This window comes from Pristiophorus japonicus, chromosome 9 (assembly GCF_044704955.1).
Source record: "Pristiophorus japonicus isolate sPriJap1 chromosome 9, sPriJap1.hap1, whole genome shotgun sequence".
In the NCBI taxonomy this organism is placed as follows: Eukaryota; Metazoa; Chordata; class Chondrichthyes; family Pristiophoridae; genus Pristiophorus; species Pristiophorus japonicus.
In genome coordinates this window covers 54,034,679-54,059,629 of record NC_091985.1, presented here as the reverse complement: position 1 = coordinate 54,059,629, position 24,951 = coordinate 54,034,679, and the positions used below count along the sequence as shown (strand labels likewise).

The 24,951-nt window shown below is 44.3% G+C and overlaps 1 protein-coding gene across 3 annotated transcripts in view; it reads right to left on the bottom strand.

Annotated features, from left to right (window-relative positions):
* The window catches only part of LOC139273052 (protein kinase C epsilon type), an 801,226-nt gene extending 782,042 nt beyond the window's left edge, over positions 1-19,184 (bottom strand). For all 3 annotated transcript variants that reach the window (XM_070889353.1, XM_070889354.1, XM_070889356.1), the window contains exon 1: positions 18,103-19,184. In XM_070889353.1, the coding sequence (XP_070745454.1) occupies positions 18,103-18,450 (348 nt within the window). In that variant the 5' untranslated portion in view covers positions 18,451-19,184. The remainder of the gene's footprint in view (positions 1-18,102) is intronic.
* Positions 19,185-24,951: the final 5,767 nt, after the last annotated feature.

Below are 24,951 nucleotides of genomic sequence, written 5' to 3'. Positions count from 1 at the left end.
CAATATTATAAGGGTTGCAAGAACAGAGACCTGGGGGTGTTTGTACACAAATCTTTGAAGGTGGCAGGACGGATTAACAAAGCAGTTAATGAAGCATATGGGATCCAGGGTTTTATAAACAGAGGCATAGCGTACAAAAGCCAGGTTATACAAAACCTATATAAAACACTTGTTCGGCCCCAGCTAAAGAATTGTGTCCAATTCTGGGCACCACATTTTAGAAAGGAGATGAAGGCTTTTGAGAGGGTTCAGAAGAGATTTACTAGAATGATTCCAGGTCACTTACTTGCATATGCAAAGGACCTAGCCTGCTTCAGCTTTTGGTGGCGGCCTGCAGTGGTCCCTTTAAGGACCGCCTGTTAGGCCGCAGGAAGACCTAGTTTTCCTAAATGCAGTCGGCAACGACATTAGCTGCCTCAGGGCAAACCAATATTGCAGTGGGGGCCACAAAAAGGCATTCGGTCACTTATTTGCATATGCAAAGGACCAAACCTGTTTTAGGCGTGGGCTCTGGATGCCTTATTTTTGACCATACAGATATCGTAATGAGCACGTACTTCCTGCCTGCCGTAAAACAGGCATGGTGCCATCAAATTTCTAGGCCCATATGCTTGTATAAAATGTTGCTCTTCTGATAATTTGCATTTTATATTTTGGTCACCTGATCTAACCAGCACGAATCAAAATCTCACAGGCAAGTTGCAAAAGCTCCTTTTTCTGAAGCAAATGTTGAAATTTCAGCTATGAAGCAAGCTATTTATGGGCTGAATGAGCTGTAACATTCTAGGATTCTAACCAAAACGTAATTGACTCATTATTTAAGGTTTTTTTCCTGTTTTAAAAAAAAATATTTGCAAACAGCAGCATAAATCCATCAATGTAATTGTACACACTGTATGACTGCAAGCCGAGATGAATCCTCCATTCATTTCTATAGACACTATATTTAACTTCATAATCTACTTACTGCATCCACATTATTTTCAGTTTATGCCGTGGATATTAAACAGGAAGAAACACTGAGCATCTATGAATAAAAGAAAATACGAATGAAACTAAGGGTGGCTTGATGTAGATGCAGTGCGTGATGGTGTCAATACAAACTGAAAAGTGGGAGTAGTTTTAACTTAACCCACGCTGTAGGAAACCGACGAGATCAGGTCGGCCGCCCAATTTACATCTCGCCAGATTTTACTTTCCTTTGAAGGCACCGAAGCCAATCCCTTCGCCGTCCCACTGGGATGATTAGGTTCAAATCACCGCTGTAGTTTTTAAAGATGATGGCTAAATGGAAGGCTTTCATTGGTTAGTTTAGGCCTCCTGTTCGTAGCATGTTCATTGGCTCTGTGTGGTTGCCAAGGGAACAGTGGCTGTTTAACACCATTTTCTGCAACAAGGATGAAAGTGAAACAGCTGCTCTCAGTTTAAATTCAACACATTCTGAAATGTCTGCATAGGGGACAATAGTTCTGCTCTCTTATGATCAGATAACATTCATGACATCAGGTTTTTTTTTACATCTCATCAGTATACCGAGTAACTCTGGGTATCAAAATAAAACAGAATCTTTTACAATATAATTACATAAGAATTATGTTTTTTATCCAGAAGACACTTTAATATGACGAGAGTTGATGTTTCAATGGGCCTGAGTTTTCTCGGTGGTCTCCCTGTTTTCTCGGCGCTCTCCCCTCCCTGCGAGTTTGGTGAGGCCCTCACGCCGGCGGTTTGAAAAGATCGCTGGGGAGCATCCGCTGGCATGCGCCGGCTTGCAACGCCGAATAAAGTCCTCCCGACCGCTCCCGCCCAAGATTCATTCGAGCAGTCCTCTGCTCCAGCAGGGGAAAAGACTGCCGCACGGGAGAAGGTCTTACTTGGACAGGAGGTATGAAGACTGCAATAAAAGGTTAGTGATATGTTTTGCTTTATTTCTTTTGCAGCAATTTTGTTTGATAGGGTCCTCTGAAGGTTTTTTCATGTTTTGTTTTTTTATTTGTTGAAGGTTTTTTTTTTGCGCTCCCCCCACCGCCCCCACCGGGCCCAACTCTAGCCTCGTGGGACTTTGCCGAGGATTGCATTTGCCACCCAGAATTCCACCGACTGCCCACTGCCACCCAGAATCAGCGTGTAACGCCTATCTTTTCTGCCAGGCGCCTTTTTCCCCATTTTTTCACCAAACTTCCACCCAACGTACCGTCAGGATCTTAGCGGTCTTTTTGACGGTAAATGGGTGAATTTAGGTTTGACCCAAACTCGGGCCCAATGTGATGCATCATGGGATGGTAGGACCTGGATTTTTCTACACTTTATTATTCCCTGACCGTGAGTTCCTGATTTTGGCTGGACCATGAGGGCAAATATAGTGAAGTGGCAAGATGGTTCAACATTAAAAAGGGAAAGCAAATCAGAACTCACGGGAACTTCCTCGCTGCAGTGCAGTTGATTCAGATGTGATTGGCAGAATTTAGGAAGGAGACTATTATGCTCATAATAAAGGATGAAACTGAGTACTGTATGCAATGAGTAAGTGTGACCTTAGCTCCTTTATTCTAACTCCAGAGCGCAGGTACAGCGTGGGAGGCCTGCTTATATACAGTGCTCCCAAGGGATGCTGGGATCCCTTGAGACTCCAACAGGTAGACCCTCTGGTGGTGGTTGTGGTTTCACCCCATAAACGCATGCCAGAGCTTCTTTTACAATCATGCTGCAGGCCCTTTCGGCCTTGGACAGACTCCTGGACGCATAGGCGACCGGTTGCAAAATCCCCGATCCGTTAGCCTGTTGCAACACACACCCGACCCCGTATGACGACGCATCGCAAGCTAGCACTAATCGTTTACATGCGTTATACAGAACAAGCAGTTTGTTTGAACATAACAGATTTCTGACTTTCTCAAAGGCAGCCTCAAATGGAATTCCCCCATATCCAGTCATCTCCCTTGTGCGGTAGCACATGTAGGGGTTCGAGCAAGATGCTTAACCCAGGTAGGAAATTACCGAAATAGTTGAGGAGTCCCAGGAACGACCGCAGCTCTGTGTTCTGTGGTCTCGCCGCGTTCTTGATGGCCTCTGTCTTGACGTCGGTGGGTCTGATGCCGTCTGCTGCGATTCTTCTTCCCAAGAACTCGATCTCTGGCGCCAGGAAAACACACTTTGAGCGTTTCAACCCGAGTCCCATGCGATCTAGCCGACTTAGAACCTCTTCCAGATTCTTCAAGTGTTCGATGTTGTCCCGACCTGTGACCAGTATGTCGTCCTGGAAAACCACGGTGCGTGGAACCGACTTTAGCAGGCTCTCCATGTTCCGTTGGAAAATTGCCGCGGCCGAACGAATCCCAACAGGCATCTGTTATAGATGAACAGACCTTTGTGCGTGTTGATGCAGGTGAGGCCTTTTGAAGATTCCTCCAGCTCCTGCGTCGTGTAGGCCGAGGTCAGGTCCAACTTGGTGAACATCTTCCCTCCTGCCAGGGTCGCAAATAGGTCATCTGCCTTGGGTAACAGGTACTGGTCCTGTAGCGAAAAACGATTAATCGTTACTTTATAGTCCCCACAAATTCTGACCGTGCCGTCACCTTTGAGTACCGGGACAATCGGACGAGCCCACTCGTTGAATTCCACCGGCGCGATGATGCCTTCTCGCTGCAGCCTGTCCAGCTCAATTTCCACTCTCTCGCATCATATGCGGTACCGCCCGTGCCTTGTTGTGGATGGGTCGTGTACCGGGAACAAAGTGAATGTGCACCTTCGCCCCCAAGAAACTTCCAATGCCTGGCTCAAACAACGATGGGAATCTGCTCAGAACCTGGGCACATGAGGCGTCGTCAACGGCTGAAAGCACTCGGATGTCGTCCCAGTTCCAGCGGATTTTTCCCAGTCAGCTTCTGCCAAACAGTGTGGGGCCATCCCCTGGCATGATCCATAGTGGGAGTTCATGCACTGCTCCATCATAGGAGACTTTTACTTCTGCGCTGCCAATTACAGGGATCAGCTCTTTGGTGTAAGTTCTTAGCTTGGTGTGACTGGGGCTGAGCTTGGGCCTGTGTGCCTTGTTGCACCACAGCCTGTCGAAGGCCTTTTTGCTCATTATAGACTCCTTCGCACCCGTGTCCAGTTCCATGGATACTGGAATTCCGTTCAGTTCAACTTTTAACATAATCGGTGGACATTGTGGTGAAGGTGTGTACCCCGTACACTTCTGCCTCCTCGGTTCGAGTCTCTAGTTCAGTCTGATCCACCATGGATTGATCTTCCTCTGCAATGTGGTGGTTTGCAGGGTTTGCAGCTAACCTGCACATTCGCTGGAGGTGTCCCATTGTTCTGCAGCCGTTGCACGCATAGTGTTTGAAGCGGCATTGATGGGCCCGATGATCATCTCCACAGCGCCAACAAGGTGTTAACTGCCTCGCATTAATGATTGATGGCGGACTCTGGGTCATCTGAGGTCGTGCAGCAGCAGCCAGCATATACATTCTGCCATGTATATTCCTGCTCGAAAACGACGTTGTTTTGTGCACAGTACTAGTCGAAACCTCTTTATGCTGTGAAATTTGTTTGGTGTTATCACTGGTGGACATAAATGCCTGGCCTATCCACATAGCTTTGCTCAGATTCGGTGTTTCAACAGTCAATAGTTTGTGAAGGATAACCTCATGGCCTATGCCAAGCACAAAAAAGTCTTTTAGCATTTGTTCAAGGAATCTATCGAATTCGCAATGTCCTACAATGTGCCTTAGCTCGGCGACGTAGCTTGCCACTTCCTGGCCCTCCGACCGTTGACACGTGTAGAACCGATACCTCGCCATCAAAACGCTTTCCTTCGGATTTAGGTGCTCCCAGACCAGCGTACACAATTCTTCATAGGATTTAGTTGTTGGTTTCACTGGAGCTAGAAGATTCTTCATGAGGCCATAGGTTGTTGCCCCACAGATGGTAAGAAGGATCGCCCTTCGTTTGGCAGCGTTCTCGTTCCCTTTCAGCTCGTTGGCCACGACGTATTGGCCGAGTCTCTCCACAAAGGCCTCCCAATCGTGCCCTTCTAAGAATTTCTCCAGGATACCAACGGTTCTTTGCATTTTCGCACGGTTGTTCGTTATCTCGTCGCCAATTATTATGCTCTTAATAAAGGATGAAACTGAGTACTGTATGCAATGAGTAAATGTGACCTTAGCTCCTTTAATTGAACTCCAGATTGCTGGTACAGCGTGCGAGGCCTGTTTATATACAGTGCTCGCAAGGGATGCTGGGATCCCCTGGGACTCCAACAGGTAGGCCCTCTGTGGTGGTGTGATACAGGTTGCCAAGGGTTACATACATAACAGACTGGGAGTGATGTGTGATATGGGAGAAGGGAACCTAAAGAAGGGGAGGAAAGCAGTTTTTTTTAAATGGAAGTAAAGGACACATCCATCTCCCTCAGTATTGTTCAGTGGATAAATGGAGTGTATAGTGTAATACTGAGCCAAACAGAGAAAGAAGTACTGAGCCATACATATCTAGTTCAATCTGTGCTCTGTGTTCAGTTAGGGTACAAATTGCCTGAACATCCCTGGCTTGGGTTGTGAAGGGAGAGGCCAAGAAAATCAATGATTGTCATCCTTGCTGAAAGTGCCTGCATATCAACATCAGGGGCAGGCAAGATGCCTCAGCTGTGACAGCCTCATCAATAATGTCCCGCTGATACTTACTGTCCAAGCTCACATCAGGAAAATAGTAATATGGGCATTTGACCTGAGTACCACCTTCAGGAGAGGAGATGAAAGAGATGAAAGCTAAGGAAAAATTGGGAGCAGCAAAAACCATGATTATTGAGAAATATTTTATATTTTTTGCAGGGCTTGGCACAAAATTCACTTTCACGTTTTCTACGTAAAACAGTGACTACACTTCAAAAGTACTTCATTGGCTGTAAAGGCTTTGAGATGTCCTGAGGTGGGAAACAGCGCTATATAAATGCCAGTTTTTCTTTTTTCTTTTAATGTGAACATAACCTTATGTGACTAAATTAAAACAATGGGACATCACCTAATGTTACATATCAGATCCCTTCTTTCTTTAAAAAATATATTTGCTGTCTTCCAGAAACCAAGCAGGCGGTGCCTTAAAACAACCTGTGAGGACAAATGCGAAGGCCGTGTTGTCTGGACAAAATCAAATGTGTGAAAGCAAAGGCACCTTTGTTAAAGTTCCTCCACAAATGTTGCAAAGGTGGTCCCTGCAAATATTAATGTTGTAAACCATTAAAATGTACACCTGAAAGCCTAACAATGGGTCTCTGGAAACGTCAGTCAAGAAGCGAACAACTGTATTTAGAACCAGAAGGTGAAGAACATATTCTCTGAAATTGCTGCAGCTGCTAAACAGTAGATGAAGTATTTAAAAATCAGCATAATGTAAATTAAATTGACAAACACCAGGCCAAAGTGTGTACCTGGATCACAATGACCCTCCTCACCTGCTGAGCACTAAGTACACCTATTACACAAACCACTGTCCCAAAACAACCTCTCTGATACTGGCTCCCCAACAGAAAGCAAAGCAAAAGCACAGACAGAATCATCACGTGCCGATTCGGCAGAAATATTCAAAATCGATCTTGGGACAAAAAAACAAGATACTGTGACTGCACAACCTTACCCCGAAAGTGAACAATCAATTAAATCACAGCTAGAACCCATCAACAATCCATTCCCCTCCCAATAGAAATGTTGGGATCAACAAGAAGCTAGGATACAAACAAATATCTGCACCATACCCACTTTTCCCCACCAACATGAGAAAAAAGTCCATCTAAAAACACTACACACCTGGATCCGCAACCAATGAAAAGAAATTCTGGCAAAGGGCAGGAAACCCAATCCTAACTTCAACCCACCTCCAAACAAAAACAGGAATCAAGCCCATTCCTCCCTCCACTGGGACTACAGAGAGATTACATTACTCCTTCAGATTTCTACACCTTCCTCTTTCCCCTCCACCCCCTTCTCTTCCCACCTCGCTATCAACGTCTCTCCTCATCCCCCGACCCTACTCGGCCTTTTCATCTGCCTCCTCCTCCCCCCACCCCGTCTTGGTCCAATTCAATTATATCCCACCTTCTAATCTTTCATAATCTGAATACTGCACTTCTTCTTAACTCCCTGGGTCAATTTTCACGAGCTTCACCTGGCATTAATGAGGCGGTAATGACCTCAAAATGGGGTTGGTAGCCTTACCACCCTGTTAACACCGGGGATGCAGCTGGTTCCATTTTGAAAGGGGCCTACTGCCATGTGTCCAAAGCATCTGCTTTATAGGACTTTTTAAATTTTTTTTATTAATTCATGGGATGTGGGCATCGCTGGCAAGGCCAGCATTTATTGCCCATTCCTAATTGCCCTTGAGCAGGTGGTGGTGAGCCGCCTTCTTGAACCGCTGCAGTCTATGTGGTGAAGGTGCTCCCACAGTGCTGTTAGGGAGGGATTTCCAGGATTTTGACCCAGTGACCATGAAGGAATGGCGATATATTTCCAAGTCAGGATGATGTGTGACTTGGAGGGGAAGTTGCAGATGGTGTTCCCATGCACCTGCTGCTCTTGCCCTTCTAGGTAGTAGGGATCGCAGGTTTGGGAGGGGCTGTCGAAGAAGCTTTGGCGAGTTGCTACAGTGCATCGTGTAGATGGTACACACTGCCCCCATGGCACGCCGGTGGTAGAGGGAGTGAATGTTGATGAGGTACCAATCAAGCGGGCTGCTTTGTCCAGGATGTTGTCAAGCTTCTTTAATGTTGTTGGAGCTGCATTCATCCAGGCAGGTGGAGAGTATTCCAACATTCCTGACTTGTGTCTTGTGGATGGTGGAAAGGCTTTGGGGAGTCAGGAGGTGAGTCACTCATCACAGAATACCCAGCCTCTGACCTGCTCTTGTAGCCACAGTATTTATGTGGCTGGTATGGAAATCAGGGTCACATGATGTAAATAGGACCCCGATTGCCATTTTTGGTCAGATCTGGTTGGAGCCTGCTCCATGCAGGCTCCAATCAGTTCCACGGGCGATGGAACCAAAGAGGCCTGTCAAAGGTTAATGTAGAATTATTTTTGTGGATCCTGGAGGCACAGCTGATTGAGTAACCTGCTTACATTTATTTTCAAGCCTCATTCATGAATAACAGCCAATTGGGCTAGCCTCTGGAGAGCACCACCCAATAGTGGAACTGTACCCCAGCAACCAGTCAATAACATCAGGAAAGATGGGGAGGTAAAGGATTGACGAGAGTAAAATATTTCATGCACATTTAATGGCCATCTGTGATTTCCTCTACTATGTGTAGCATATCTATTTTGACAAAGAATAATGTTTTATTGAAATGTTAGCAAAATTGAAGCCGATGGGATTAAAGAGGCAGTGACAGCATGGATACAAACTGGCTAAGGGACAGAAACCAGAGAGTAGTGGGGAATGGTTGTTTTTCAAAATGGAGGGAAGTATACAGTAGTGTTCCCCAGTGGTTGGTATTAGGACCACTGATCTTTTTGATATATCAATGACCTGGACTTGGGTATACAGGGCATAATTTCAAAGTGTGCATATGACACGAAACTCAGAATTGTAGTAAACAATGATTTTTTTTTTAATTCATTCACAAGATGTGGACATCGCTGGCAAGGCCAGCATTTGCCCATCCCTAATTGCGCTTGATAAGGTGGTGGTGAGCCACTTTCTTGAACCGCTGCAGTCCATGTGGTGATGGTACTCCCACAGTTAGGTAGGGAGCACCAGGATTTTGACCCAGCGACAATGATGGAACAGTGATATATTTCCAAGTCAGAATGGTGTGTGACTTCGAGATGTTAGTGTTCCCATGCGCCTGCTGCTCTTGTCCTTCTAGGTGGTAGAGGTCACAGGTTTGGGAGGAGGTTAGTAACAAACTTCAGGAGGACATAGACAGACTGGTGAAATGGGCAGACACATGGCAGATGAAATTTAACACCGGGAAGTGTGAAGTGACTCATTTTGGTAGGAAAAGTGAAAAGAGGCAATATAAAGTAAATGATACTGTTTTAAAAGGGGTGCAGAAACAGAAAGACTAATGGCGTATGCAGTCAAATCTTTAAAGGTGGCAGGAGTTAAGAAGGCTGTTAAAAAGGCATACAGGATCCTTGGCTTTATAAATAGAGGCAACAGCAAGGAAGTTATGCTAAACCTTTATAAAACACTGGTTAGGCCTCAGCTGGAGTTTTGTGCTCAATTCTAGGCACCACACTTTAGGAAGAATGTTATGGCCTTGGAGTGGGTACAGAGGAGATATACTGGAATGGTACCAGTGAGTAAAGACTTCAGTTACATGGAGAGACTAGAGAAACTGGGGTTGTTCTCCTTAGAGCAGGGTTATTCAAAATGTTGAAGCGTTTTGATAGAGTAAATAAGAGAAACTGTTTCCAGTGGTAGAAGGGTTAGTAACCAAAGGACACAGATTTAAGGTAATTGGCAAAGGAATTAGAGCCAACATGAGGAAAATAAATTGATGCAGCGAGTTATTATGATCTGGACTACACTGGCTGAAAGGGTGGTGGAAGCAGATTCAATAATAATTTTTTTTAAAGAATTGGGTAGATACTAGAAAGGAAAAAATTTGCCAGGCTATGGGGAAAGAGCAGAGGAATGGGACTAATTGGATAATTCTTTCAAAGAGTTGGCACAGGCATGATGAGTCGAATGGCCTCCTTTGTGCTGTATCATTCTATGATTCTATTTTATGATTCTATGCAGTGCATGAATGGATTGTCATAATAAATAGCCTACGCAGAAGAATGTACTATAAAAGCAACCATACAACTAGTGACAGTATCTGTAATTAAAAACTGTGGATGAATGACATAGATGGCAAAAATTACAGGTTTAGTCTTGTGCATGTTGTGATGTCAGAAGAAGAAAATCACAAGAGTAATTCTCCTCTAAAACAATATTTGAAACAGTATGTGATGCATTGTGTATATTATGATCCAAGTCCAAATAGCATGAGGTGAATTATAGAAAGTAATGCAATCCCATGTTGAGTTTGGGGCAGTGGTGCAGTCATGAATGCGCATACAAGTTCAGAAAATCAACAGGGGACCACATTACATACCTGTAATTTATTTTTTGTCCAATTATTACTTATATACTTTCCCCTCTCAGGTTCATAATTGCTCAGGCAAGAAAACTATTGGTAAAGAAGTATGCTCATGTGGCATTACAGGTGATAACATAAAGTTGTCATTTGCCATTCGCAGGGGTGGGGGGGGGGGGTCGAAGAGAGTATGTCTCCCCCTCATAAATGAATTATGTACCATCAAGGAAAATTGTTTCCCTGCACATGCATTCTTTTCTTGCAACTGTGTACATAAAATTCATACTAGCTGGTATATCGTCGAACCCACTTTGACTTTGCACTAGCCTGTGTTCTTAGTGCACGCTACTGACTCGGAAATATATCCACGGGAGAACACAGATCAGATCATCCTCACCTGCATCCTGCTGATTATCATATGCATCCTGCAATCATATAACATCCACCCCACCATCAAGAATCATTGCAATGCTATTATGGATAAAGCTCCAAATTTACTGCATGTAGCTTCCATACATTGTACTGAATAAGAAGTATTTTACTTTTTCAATGTGATGTCTCCATCAATATTTGTTTTAAATGTGTTGCTAAGAGTAGTTACAATTTGGGGCCAAGTTTCGGCCTGAGTTGCTCCTGTTTTTTTGGAGCAACTGGTTTAGAATGGAGTATCTTAGAAATTGCAATTCTCGGCATTTAGTTTGCTCCAGTTCTAGTCAGTTAGAACAGTTTCAGTTTGGAACAGATTTTTTTTTTCAAAAGAGGGCGTGTCCGGCCACTTACGCCCGTTTTGAAAGTTTAGGCAGTGAAAACTTACTCCAAACTAACTTAGAATGGAGTAAGTGTAGATTTTTGTATGCTCAGAAAAACCTTGCCTACACTAAGAAAATTAAGCGTAGGGAAGGGGGGGGGAAAGGGAAGTTTACAAACATTAAACACTTCAGTTTTACAAATAAAGAGCCATCATCAATAATAAATGATAAAAACATCAATAAATCAACCAATAAACCAATCAAAAAAAATGAATAAAAATTTTTAAAAATTAATAAAAAATGTTCTACTCACCGACTGCAGCATCAGGAGCCCTCCAACAGCGTGCTAGGATGGAGCCCCCCCAGTGTGTCTCTCTCTGTCTCTGTCAGTGTCTCTCTCTCTCTGTCTGTCTGTGTGTCTCTCTCTCACTCTCTGTCTGTCAGTGTCTCTCTCTCTGTCTGTCAGTGTCTATGTGTTTCTGACAGCGAGGGGAGGGGGGGGAGGAGGAGTGGGAGGGGAGGAGGAGGAGGAGGGGGAGGGAGAGGGGTGGGGAGGGGGAGGAAGCGGGGGGAGAAGAAGGGGGGGAGGAGGAAGGGGGGAGGAGGAGTGGTGGGGAGAGGGAGGGAGAGGGAGGGGTAGGGAGAGGGTGGGAGAGGGAGAGGTGGGGAGAGGGAGGGAAGGGAGGGGGAGGGGAGGAAGGGAAGGAGGGGGAGAGAAGAGGGAGGGAGGGAGGGAGGAGAGGGGAAGAGGGAGGGAGGAAGGGAGGGGGAGGAGAGGGAGGGAGGGAGGGAGGAGGAGAGGGGGAGAGGGAGGGAGGGGGAGAGTAGAGGGAGGAGGCTGAACGGGCCCAGCCGACGTGAAGAAGCCGGGCCCAATACTTTGGGCGGGGCCCACCCCCAGCAAGATGCCGGGCGGGCGGGCCCCACCGAAGGAAGAGGGAGCGGACCGGAGTTAAAGGTAGGTGGCCGTGGGAAGCCGGAGCTGCGGGGGGCGGGGGGGCGGAGGTTGAGAGAGCCAGCTGAACAGGGGAGGAAGCTGGAGCCAGAGCAGGAGCTGGACGAGGGAAGTGCAGCCTGATCTTCGCCGGCCCAGTGAGCCCATTTGGCCAGGGCTAGGGGCAGCGTGCTTCGGGCCCCTTCCACACAGTTCCGAGCACCTGGAGCTACTGCACATGCGCGCCCACTGTAGCGTGCCTGTGCAGAGGTCCCAGCACTGATTTCAGCGCAGGGACCTGGCTCCGCCCCCCACAGCTCATGCTGCGCCGTGCCAAGCTCCAAAGGACCTGCAGGGAGCTGGAGAATCTGAAGGTATTTTTTTGACACACTTTCCAGGTAGGGGCTGCGCCGTTCTAGGTGCGGCCCGAAACTTGGGCCCAATATATTACCAAAGGAGTAAAACTGAGATTGTATTGCAAATAGAGCTGTAGTAATACAAAGTACAGCAACCTTTTAAACTAGCATGTGGTATGTGCAGGAGTTCCTTTGTCAATGGCTTAAATATTGTCCTATAATGAAACCCATTGCAGGATATCCCAGATTGGGGTAAGAAAAAAAAGCAATTTATAACCAAACTTTATATAACAAGATGGCTGCATTGACACAGTATAATTATACTGACTACACCTGCAGGGAATAGCTGATTGTTAAGGGCATGTAGTTACTATTTTATCATACTCCTTTGACTTCCACTTACGTATTTTTAAAATAGGAAACCTGTTTTTGTAAAGGCTAAGTGCTTTGTGATGTCAGTTGGAAATAGTCTCTGCTCCATTACCTGCTTACATTACACAATGAACACTGCTGCCCACTAGCTTCCCCAAGACTAGCCTCCGCTATGTGACTTAATTAATTACATTTCACGCCGATGATATGAAAATACCGAGTATGAGAACAGAATAATTCTGTAGAATTTCATAAATAAGTGATGCCAGAGCTGCATTCGCAATGTTGTCACAAGGATTCTTTAATGTATTGGTACTGAGACATTATAGCAGGAATCACACATAAAATCAATGGGGTAGATTTTCATCTTCAGCACCTGGGCGGTTATCTGGTGGAGGGATCACCCGGCTTTTATAGAATGCACCCAATTTTCATTCCAGGTTACTGCCCAAGTGGTGAAGATGAAAATGTGTTTTAATAATATGCAATATTACTTTTGTGTACTTCCCATTCCCATCCCTCGGGGTCGAGGATAACTTGCTTCCACAGTAAAAATGAGTACTCAGGTAACTAATGAACTCAATTTAAATGGTGGAAGAGGCCTGTGCGTGAATTCTTTTAACGTGGGGTGGCTGTTGCACACCAGCCACCACAAGGGCTTGACAGAGCAAGGTCTTGGTCCAGTGGCAAGGGGATCCAAGACAACTGGAGGCCAGGCTCTGCCGCATGTGCCATTACATTCACATAAACTCAAACATACTCTTGCAGTCCTCCTTCCTCCTTCCCACAGGACCTCTCTCTACATGGAATTCACAGTACGCAATATGGGCTTTATGACCTCACAGCCTCGCTATTGGCACGTGCTGCGCCTTCCTTTTTTACATTCCCACCTAGCTTTGTTACATCAGCAAACTTGGATATATTACATTTGATCCTCTCATCCAAATCATTGAGATATATTGTGAGTAGCTGGGGCCTAAATACTGATCCTTGCGGCACCCCACTAGTTACAGCATGCCAATCCAAAAATGACCATTTATTCCTGCTCTCTGTTTTTTGTCTGTTAACCAATCCTCAATCCATGCTAGTATATTACCCCCAATCCCATGAGGCCCAATTTTGTTTAATAATCTCTTGTGTGGCGCCTTATCGAAGGCCTTCTGAAAATCGAAATGCACCACATCCACTGGTCCACCTTTATCTATTCTGCTACTTGCAACCTCAAAAAACTCTAACAGATTTATCAAACATGATTTCCCTTTCGTAAATCCGTGTTCACTCTGCTCAATCCTATTATTATTTTCTAAGTGCCCTGTTACCACAAGAGACAAGTACAAGGCCACATGGCAACACCCTTGTTCCAGGCATTGGCATCTGTGAGACTACATCAGCTTCCGAGCGAGGGACCGCAAGGACATCCGCGCCATGACAGGAGCTGACGACTGCTGGACTGATCCCCGTTTAATCTGCTCTGTCATTTCCATCAACCCAGCCTCAAATTGACGGCGGCAACAGAAACACTGCCGCAGAAAAATAAACGCTGAAGCACTCAAAGACCCTCCAAAGAAAGCCTTATTGAGTCAATGCCTCACATCCAACCTGACGACTCCCAATAAACCGGAGCTGCAGAGTGTCCATAGTGCCTGGTCCGCCATCAAGTCCACCATAATTAGCACCTGTGAAGAGACTCTTGGTTTCTCTACCAGGAAACACCAAGGCCGGTTCAATGAGAACGACCAGGAGATCCAGGAGCTAATAAACCAAAAACGCAAGGCATTCTTGAATTGCAAACATCATCACAACTCGAGAGAAAGAAAACAGATCTACAAACAACTGAAAGCCGAGGTCCAACTAAAAACTTGTGACCTAAAGAGCAGATGGTGGGTGGAAAGAATGCAGGAGATCCAGCAACTAGCTAACAATCATGACGTGCGAAGATTTTTTAGCGCAGTCAAGACCACCTACGGCCCAAGCACTCAAGGACCTATTCCATTGAGAGCTAAAAATGGAGATGTACTCATCAAGGACAGAGAGGCAGTCAGAACCCGCTGGAAGGAGCATTTCAAAGATCTTCTTAACCAAGGCTCTGTCTTTGATGTGAGTGTCCTTGACTTCATCCCACAGCATGCTACCCGCCACTATCTCGGCACAATCCCAGCCCGACATGAGGTTGAAAAGGCAATCCGACAGCTGAAAAACAACACGGCTTCCGGAGCAGATGAATCCCCGCCGAAGTACTAAAGCATGGCGGATAAGTACTATTGACGCAAATCCATGACCTCATCTCTCTTATCTGGAAGGAGGAAAGCATGCCAGGGGATTTCAGAGATGCTGTAATCGTGACCATCTTCAAGAAAGGTGACCAGTCCGATTGCAGTAATTACAGAGGAGTTTCCCTGTTGTCTGCCACAGGGAAAATTATCGCAAGAATCCTCCTCAGTCGTCTCCTCCCAGTGGCTGAAGAACTCCTCCCATAGACGTAATGCGAATTCTGCTCACGAAGAGGCACAAAGAACATGATTTGCACCACGCGTACTACTCCAGCACAGATATGATGGGACGAATGGCCTCCTTCTGTGCTGTAAACTTCTTTGATCTTACCTCAAATTGCTCTCAAAACATGACTGTTGTAAACATGAGTACATCAACCTGGTGTTACACAGCATAAAGTGCTCTCTTCAGACACAATCAAATCTGGAAGGTCAAAATCTAAAATTGTACTTTTCTTTTTCAAGGTCCAAGTGTACATCGTGGCCTAGGTCTCGCAACAGTAACACTGACAGGAACTAAATTAAATGATAGGTTCCCATCAGCATTATGATCTGCCAACCTTGGCCAGTATGACTATTTCACAAATTCAGCATTATTTACAGAAATCTTCGTGACAACATAGAAACATAGAAAATAGGTGCAGGGGTAGGCCATTCGGTCCTACGAACCTGCACCACCATTCAATATGATCATGGCTGATCATGCACTTCAGTATCCCATTGAATAGGGTTTGATAATTATTTACTTCGAGAAAGAAGTTGGTTAAGAAGATTTGAATTATGTTGATTTGAATATATCTTAAGATATAAAACACATGGGGAAAACTAGCTTCCTTTGGGCCAATAATAACCTTATATCGATCATGAACAGTGATATGCTCCTCCCTGGACCACATAGAGCAGGGCTGAGATGCCAACATCCTCAGCTCACATTTCTTATTTTTATTCATAAAATGAGGTGTTTGGGCACTACACCTCACCCTTGGTGAGCGCAGACTCACCAGAATGATATCAAACCTTAAAGGGTTAAATTATAAAGACAGGTTGCATAAACTTGGCTTGTATTTATTTGAGTATAGAAGATTGAGGGGTGATCTTATTGAGGTGCATAAAATGATAAATGGACTTGATAGGGTCGATACAAAAAATACTTCCTCCGGTGGGAGAATCCAGAACAAGATTCGAGCCAGGCCATTCAGGAGTGAAATCAGGAAGCACTTCTTCACACAAAGGGTTGTAGAATTCTGAAACTTTCTCTCCCAAAAAGCTGTGGATACTGGATCAATTGAAGCTTTCAAGACTTAAGATCAATATTTTTTTATAAATAAGGGTATCAAGGGATATGTAACAACGGTGGGAAAATTGAGCTGCGGTGCAGATCAGCTATGATCTAACTGAATACTGGAACAGGCTTGAGGGGCTAAATGACCTACTCCTATTCCTATGTTCCAATAACTCTGAGGAGTGAGCTTGGAAAAAGAAGGAACTCCTGCCTTGAAAAACTCATATTTGTTACTGCAAAATCCATCCATTCTAGTACACAAATGGCTTTGCCAGGAAAAGATGATCACTTAAGTAGCATTATTTTTCAAAATCATATCCATCATCCCCCCCCCCCCCCAACACACAATGAAAACTGAAGATAATATGTTAAAATTAATAATTCATACAGTTAAATTAGCTCAATGACAGACACCATGGTGGGTCTAGGTCACTGCTCTGATCCATGCTGGTTTCCTTTGCGTAAACTGACACTTGAGGGTGGGGGAGGGAGAAATTTCCTTTGTACACTGTGTGTAGTGAAACTGTAAACACATTCTTTATAAACAGCCTCAAAATTGTGTTACACATAACATACAGAGGAATTCTTTCCCCAGGATATCGACTTAAATAGTACAAATTGAGACATATTTAATGCTTCATATGTTGTAGTACCCAAGAGCTTTTTTTTTAAATCTGCACATTCTCAGCTCCCCGTATTTTCTCTTTTATCAACAATAACTTGTATTTATATAACACCTTCAACGTAGTGAAATGTCCCAAGGCAGTTCACAGGAGTATTATGAGATAAAAATTTGACACCAAACCACAGAAGTAAAAATTAGCGCAGGACTTGGTCAAAGAGGTATGTTTTAAGGAGTGTCTTGAAGGAGGAAAGAGGTAGAGAGACGGAGAGGCTTAGGCAGGAAGTTCCAGAGCTTGGGGCCTAGGCAACAGAAGGCACGGCCACCAATGGTTGAGTGATTATAATCAGGGATGCTCAAGAGGGCAGAATTAGAGGAACGTAGACATCTCGGGCGGTGGGGGGGCGGGGGGGAGGGGGGGCTGGAGGAGATTACAGAGATAGGGAGGAAATAATGTAACCATTTGCACCTGCACTCAAATTCATACTACAAAATAATAGGTGTCATGTCACCATTATAGGTATAACCTTGAGCAGAGAATGCAAACAGTGGAGACATTTTCAAAAGTCAGATTACATCACCTGAATTTAAATTTGGCCCATACTGCCTGCTGATGCTCCTGTTTCCCTCAAGATGCTCACTACATCCTCCAGTCAAACCTTCACCTCACACAACCATGACCTGGATTCACATCTATTTATATTTGTGTTTTTTTAATATGATTTTGTTTTAGTAAGAACAGTCACAACTGAAAAATAAAAGCAGAGTCAAGGACACTGAAAAATCTGAAGTCTTGATAGCGTTAATAGCATAACTGTTAGGAGTTCTTTATATGTGGACAACACAATAATGACCAGAGTGTGCACTGCAATCAGATAGAATGAAAATTATTACTTCAACTACCGGTTGTGTCGAAATCTATACAATGTGCATTAGCACAGATTCTATGAACATTCAGGTTTAACCAAAGGATTCTTTGAGATGTGAACTAAATGAAATTAGTGTCATTTAAAACATACACAAGCACTTAATGTGCTCATGCATGCAGTACCAGACAATAAAACACGCATAGAAACATTCAATCCTTCCACAATAACTACACCAGAGAATAAATCAACAGGCGTGCAATAGTTTTGCCGCATCCTGTTGCTCCACATATCACTGGATGAGGAATACACGGTCAACAGTATATATTAACTGTATTCTCAATAAACTGCAACTCCTGTCAATGACAGGCTGGGGACACACGTTGTTTGGAGAGAGATGCAAGAGAAGGGAACACTTAACACAAGCAGAACACTGCATGTCAACCCCTTGTCTTTATGACGGGCACATCAACTGTGCTGTGGTGGGAGTGATTTGTTTGTTTTAAGTGCTTTTATATATATATATATATATAGACACACACACACAAATTAGCAGCGTCTTACCCAGTCTTCGAAGTGCCTGCTGCCATTCTGCAACAGATCCTCGAACTGGATGGTGCAGTTGGCCACAAAATCGTCGTAACCGATGGGCGCATCGTGAAAGACAGCCAGCTCGATTTTCCTGCCGTTGCACACGTCCGTAACGAATTCGTCGTTCCAGGCGGGGCTGTTGGTCTTCTGCTTGGTCGAGGTCTGGCCGATCCTCGAGTCGTCAACGTTCAGGGCGATGTAAGGGTCCAGCAAAAAAGTCTGGGGCCTGGAGCCCACCGCATGTCTCAGGGACCACGGGGTGGGTTTCAAATCGACAGCCTCGCTGATCTTGATCTTCAGTAATCCATTGAAGACGACCATCGCTCCGCTGTGGGCGGGAGGGAGCGGGAGAGCAGCCGTGCAGTCCGCCGCCAGCCGCCAGCCCCGGCTGGGCTGGGATCTGAACCTGATCGTTTCCTTCTTCAGAAAGGCAGAGCGATCCCGTCCTTCACTTTGTGTGCCTTGTGTTGTGCCTGTGGATTTTGTTCCCCTTCTCCTTGCTCTCGCGACACTCTCGGGCTTGTTTTTGACGGCGAGCCGCGGCACAAGTTGAGCCGGGAGAAGGGAGCTGACCCCCAGCCCCCCTCAGCAACTCTTCAATGCAGTCTGTGGGGGCAGGGAGCTGGGGGGGGGGGGGGAGAGCTGGGGGAAAGCGAGAGGGGATTGTTGCTTCAACTATTTCTTTCCAAAAAAAAAGAACAACAGCCCAAATAATAAAAACAGATGATGCTCCTCAGCTAGCGGTCCGCATCGCGTCTCTTCCTCCTTTCGGGTCACATCCACACACGGCTACACTGTGCATGAGGGGTTTTCATGCAGGAAATCGACTTTTTTTTCTGTTTGTGTCAAACAAATGGGATTTTTGTTTCAGCACAGGTATAATTACAGTGAGAGAGAGAGACATAGAGAAATGTGAGCCTCGCCACTACCTGCTTCCTTTTGTTGTTGTTTGCTGGCTGCTGTTGGCAACTCGCGGAGCCAAACTGCAGAGGCTGTTGTTGGAGGCTGCGGTGATTTCCTACTCTCTCTCTCTCTCTCTCCCTCCTCCTCTGTTGGTCTTCATGCAGGAAATGCGCAAAAGACGTCAGAAAGTCCTCCCGGGCTCCAGGGCTGATCGACAGAGCACGGTGCCATGCTCCGCTGTCAAAGCAGCAGCCACCAAACTGCACGACACTTCCCAACAGAAATCATCGCACGAAACCTGCGATTCTAATCGTGTTTTCCTTTCTGTCGTTTCTAAAGCGCTGCCTTTTCTGCGCCGGTTCTGAGTAAAGCCGCTGATTTTTAGTGAATGAACGCGGTTTCAATACATGCACGGTGGAAATTGTAGTAACTTAACTAGATTTACACCCATTACGTGTTTTATTGGGCTGTAGAAACCACGCACAGCGAAATATTAATCGTTCAGTCATTATCACAAGAAATTCCTCCTTTCGATTCGGCTTTGATAAAACGGGTTACATTATCCTTTTGGAACCCCGAAAGAGCATTCCAGTTTCCCAAACGTACATGTTGCACTTCACATATAACATCCGAAATATATATACTTGTAACATTTCTAGAAATCCAGACATTCCTAAAAATTAAGTGTTATATTTGGGAAAATATACAGAATAACTGGGGATTCCGTAATTCGCAGTATAGTTGAAATAAAGCCAAGCATTGTAATCTCGTATTTTTTTATATTGGTGTCGAAATCCCACTGTAGTCCTCAGAGGATAGGCGCAGATAGATTTTTTATGCAAGATATTTTGTGGGATTTCCCATTCTCATTACAGTATTCGCAGGAAGGAAGTCAACTCACACAGAGATACGGTTTGAAATATAGCTGATTCATAAACTGCAGCGCCCCATGCACTAATTGTTAAAGTTTAATAGCCATTTACATTTGTTTCAAAAGTTGTACATTCTAAATACAATTTATACGTCCAAGTTAATGTTAAATATCAACATTCTATTTTAATTTATAACACAATTCTTGTAACCCATGTATTTTCTTTCTTTAAATTGCATCTACCACCATTCATCAACCAAATAGCTACGAGAGCAACATGCTGAAAGGTTTCTGCCATGACTGCTCTGTAACTGGCTGCTTGGAATTGTGCATTTGCATTCTGAATCACATCGCCATACCTCCCATCCCAAAGAAGAACGTCTTTTTCCATAACGCATTCCCACCCATACTATGACTAAATTCAGGAAATCACGGTTTGGGGAACTGCAAGAAAAAAAACATGTTCTATTACCTCGTTCATAGCACAGCTGGCTGACGCATTAAGCCATTGCACCTTCAGGCTGTGTTAGGTTTAATAATGTTTTTGCAGTACATCTGTGAGACATCGGGCTTTGTGAAGAAAGAGTTGCAATAGAAACATAGACATAGAAACATAGAAAATAGGTGCAGGAGTAGGCCATTCGGCCCTTCGAGCCTGCACCGCCATTCAATGAGTTCATGGCTGAACATGCAACTTCAGTATCCTATTCCTGCTTTCTCGCCATACCCCTTGATCCCCCTAGTAGTAAGGACTACATCTAACTCCTTTTTGAATATATTTAGTGAATTGGCCTCAACAACTTTCTGTGGTAGAGAATTCCACAGGTTCACCACTCTCTGGGTGAAGAGGTTTCTCCTCATCTCCCTAAATGGCTTACCCCTTATCCTTAGACTGTGACTTCTGGTTCTGGACTTCCCCAACATTGGGAACATTCTTCCTGCATCCAACCTGTCCAAACCCGTCAGAATTTTAAACGTTTCTATGAGATCCCCTCTCATTCTTCTGAACTCCAGTGAATACAAGCCCAGTTGATCCAGTCTTTCTGGATATGTCAGTCCCGCCATCCCGGGAATCAGTCTGGTGAACCTTTGCTGCACTCCCTCAATAGCAAGAATGTCCTTCCTCAAGTTAGGAGACCAAAACTGTACACAATACTCCAGGTGTGGCCTCACCAAGGCCCTATACAACTGTAGCAACACCTCCCTGCCCCTGTACTCAAATCCCCTCGCTATGAAGGCCAACATGCCATTTGCTTTCTTAACCACCTGCTGTATCTGCATGCCAACCTTCAATGACTGATGTACCATGACACCCAGGTCTCGTTGCACCTCTCCTTTTCCTAATCTGTCACCATTCAGATAATAGTCTGTCTCTCTGTTTTTACCACCAAAGTGGATAACCTCACATTTATCCACATTATACTTCATCTGCCATGCATTTGCCCACTCACCTAACCTATCCAAGTCACTCTGCAGCCTCATAGCATCCTCCTCGCAGCTCACACTGCCACCCAACTTAGTGTCATCCGCAAATTTGGAGATGCTACATTTAATCCCCTCGTCTAAATCATTAATGTACAATGTAAACAGCTGGGGCCCCAGCACAGAACCTTGCGGTACCCCACTAGTCACTGCCTGCCATTCTGAAAAGTATCCATTTACTCCTACTCTTTGCTTCCTGTCTGACAACCAGTTCTCAATCCACATCAGCACACTACCCCCAATCCCATGTGCTTTAACTTTGCACATTAATCTCTTGTGTGGGACCTTCTCGAAAGCCTTCTGAAAGTCCAAATATACCACATCAACTGGTTCTCCCTTGTCCACTCTACTGGAAACATCCTCAAAAAATTCCAGAAGATTTGTCAAGCATGATTTCCCTTTCACAAATCCATGCTGACTTGGACCTATCATGTCACCTCTTTCCAAATGCGCTGCTATGACATCCTTAATAATTGATTCCATCATTTTACCCACTACTGATGTCAGGCTGACCGGTCTATAATTCCCTGTTTTCTCTCTCCCTCTTTTTTTAAAAAGTGGGGTTACATTGGCTACCCTCCACTCGATAGGAACTGATCCAGAGTCTATGGAATGTTGGAAAATGACTGTCAATGCATCCGCTATTTCCAAGGCCACCTCCTTAAGTACTCTGGGATGCGGTCCATCAGACCTGGGGATTTATCGGCCTTCAATCCCATCAATTTCCCCAACATAATTTCCCGACTAATAAGGATTTCCCTTCGTTCCTCCTTCTTACTAGACCCTCTGACCCCTTTTATATCCGGAAGGTTGTTTGTGTCCTCCTTAGTGAATAACGAACCAAAGTACTTGTTCAATTGGTCTGCCATTTCTGTGTTCCCCGTTATGACTTCCCCTGATTCTGACTGCAGTGGACCTACGTTTGTCTTTACTAACCTTTTTCTCTTTACATATCTATAGAAACTTTTGCAGTCCGTCTTAATGTTCCCTGCAAGTTTCCTCTCGTACTCTATTTTCCCTGCCCTAATCAAACCCTTTGTCCTCCTCTGCTGAGTTCTAAATTTATCCCAGTCCCCAGGTTCACTGCTATTTCTAGCCAATTTGTATGCCACTTCCTTGGCTTTAATACTATCCCTGATTTCCCTTGATAGCTACGGTTGAGCCACCTTCCCTTTTTTATTTTTACGCCAGACAGGGATGTACAATTGTTGTAGTTCATCCATGCGGTCTCTAAATGTCTGCCATTGCCCATCCACGTTAAGTATCATTCGCCAATCTATCCTAGCCAATTCACGCCTCATACCTTCAAAGTTACCCTTCTTTAAGTTCTGGACCATGGTCTCTGAATTAACTGTTTCATTCTCCAGCCTAATGTAGAATTCCACCATATTATGGTCACTCTTCCCCAAGGGGCCTCGCACAACGAGATTGCTAATTAATCCTCTCTCATTACACAACACCCAGTCTAAGATGGCTTCCCCCCTCGTTGGTTCCTCAACATATTGGTCTAGAAAACCATCCCTTATGCACTCCAGGAAATCCTCCTCCACCGTATTGCTTCCAGTTTGGTTAGCCCAATCTATGTGCATATTAAAGTCACCCATGATAACTGCTGCACCTTTATTGCATGCACCCCTAATTTCCTGTTTGATGCCCTCCCCAACATCACTACTACTGTTTGGAGGTCTGTACACAACTCCCACTAACGTTTTTTTGCCCTTTGGTGTTCTGCAGCTCTACCCATATAGATTCCATATCATCCAAGCTAATGTCCTTCCTAGCTATTGCATTAATCTCCTCTTTAACCAGCAATGCTACCCCACCTCCTTTTCCTTTTATTCTATCCTTCCTGAATGTTGAATACCCATGGATGTTGAGTTCCCAGCCCTGATCATCTTGGAGCCACGTCTCCGTAATCCCAATCACATCATATCCGTTAACATCTATTTGCACAGTTAATTCATCCACCTTATTATGGATACTCCTTGCATTAAGACACAAAGCCTTCAGGAAAATAGGAAAGATTATTTTTGCCATAAGCTAAAGCTTATTTTCTGATGCAATAATTTCTGATGCAATAAAAACTCTGGCAAGGAGATGTAGATGCATTGGTGTTCATTATGATCATGGCCTGTACAAATTTGCAGCTCTTCAAGGCCAACTTCTGTGCCAAAACAACATAGGATGTTGCCACAGGTACAGGGAGGGTACCTGATAGCTGGATGTGCAAAAGGAGCTGACATCCCCAAGGCCTGGATGATCCAGGTGCAAGGCATGAATGTAGAAAGCATTAAGGCACATTTAATGCCAAATACCTGGCAATCATATAGGTGTGGATGGACTCTATCCAAATGATCTTAACCCAGATGTAGGATTTGTAAGGAATGGATTGACATACCAAATGCAATTAACATTGCATTGTAGAATATTTGTGATTTATTGACTGATGCAGTGAAATTATAGTACGTTATCTGATCATTTGTACCTCTGTGGAGTTAGGCCACAGATCTGCCATGTTCCCATATAGGGTAGGATGGGCTAAATAGCCTACTCCTGTTCTCATGTTTTTATGTTCCTATATTGTCTGAGTAGCCAATCTGCTAACTAAGCACAGAGCGGGGAACCATGTGGTAAAACTTCCCCTTCTGTGAAGCACACTCCTGCCGGCCAATTACTTTCTTCAATTAATTTGAATGGATGGTAAATAATGGGCTGTGGTTGTACAATTCTGCGGTATGTGTTCCCGACAAAGGCAAGGAGAGCAGAAGTAAAAATGTTTCCTTACACCTTCCTGGTCTGTGTACGTCAGTACCTCACCCTGTGGTGCTCTCGCTCGTTGAACTATTGAAGGATTCATATTTTTTAATCATAAATGACAAGGCGTATGTATATCAGGATTTAATCACTTTTAAATGTATCTGGCACAAATGAAAGCAATCGCTTATGTGATTTTAAAAAATGTTGAATGAGTAACTTTCAGAGTTTATTATTGCCAATAAAGCATTAGGTTTCTGAAACAAATATTTTGTTGTACTGTTTTAATGAACATGATTTAAAGCTAGAAGTGATAGTTACTTGCATTAGGAAAAGAACAATTTAAAATTCTAAATGGATATTGTACATGAGCATACTGGTAATTTTTTTTTAATAAAGGTGCTTTTTTGTTCACCCCATCCCTCTGCACACATGCATAAATGTTCTATCAACGTGAGCTCATCACATTCAGTATAAACATATTTAATGATTCACTAATATACCAGAAGGGATTGAGTAAGCTTTATTAGTTCTACTTGAATTTCTCAAGGCAGAACATTTTAAAAACATATTCAGGAAAAATTCTGAGTTAAACATTGAAACAACAACAATTTACATTTTTGTAGCGCCTTTAACATTAGCAATACATCCCAAAGTAATGAAAATAGTTATTTTCTACGGGGTGAGTTGCAATCAACTTTAAAAACACATTTGTCACTATCATTCATTGTTCGATGTTGAAGACAACTAGAATATTATCGCAATTTTTGCAGTGAATTCTTTGATGACCTATCTTTTCTCAGAATGAGAAT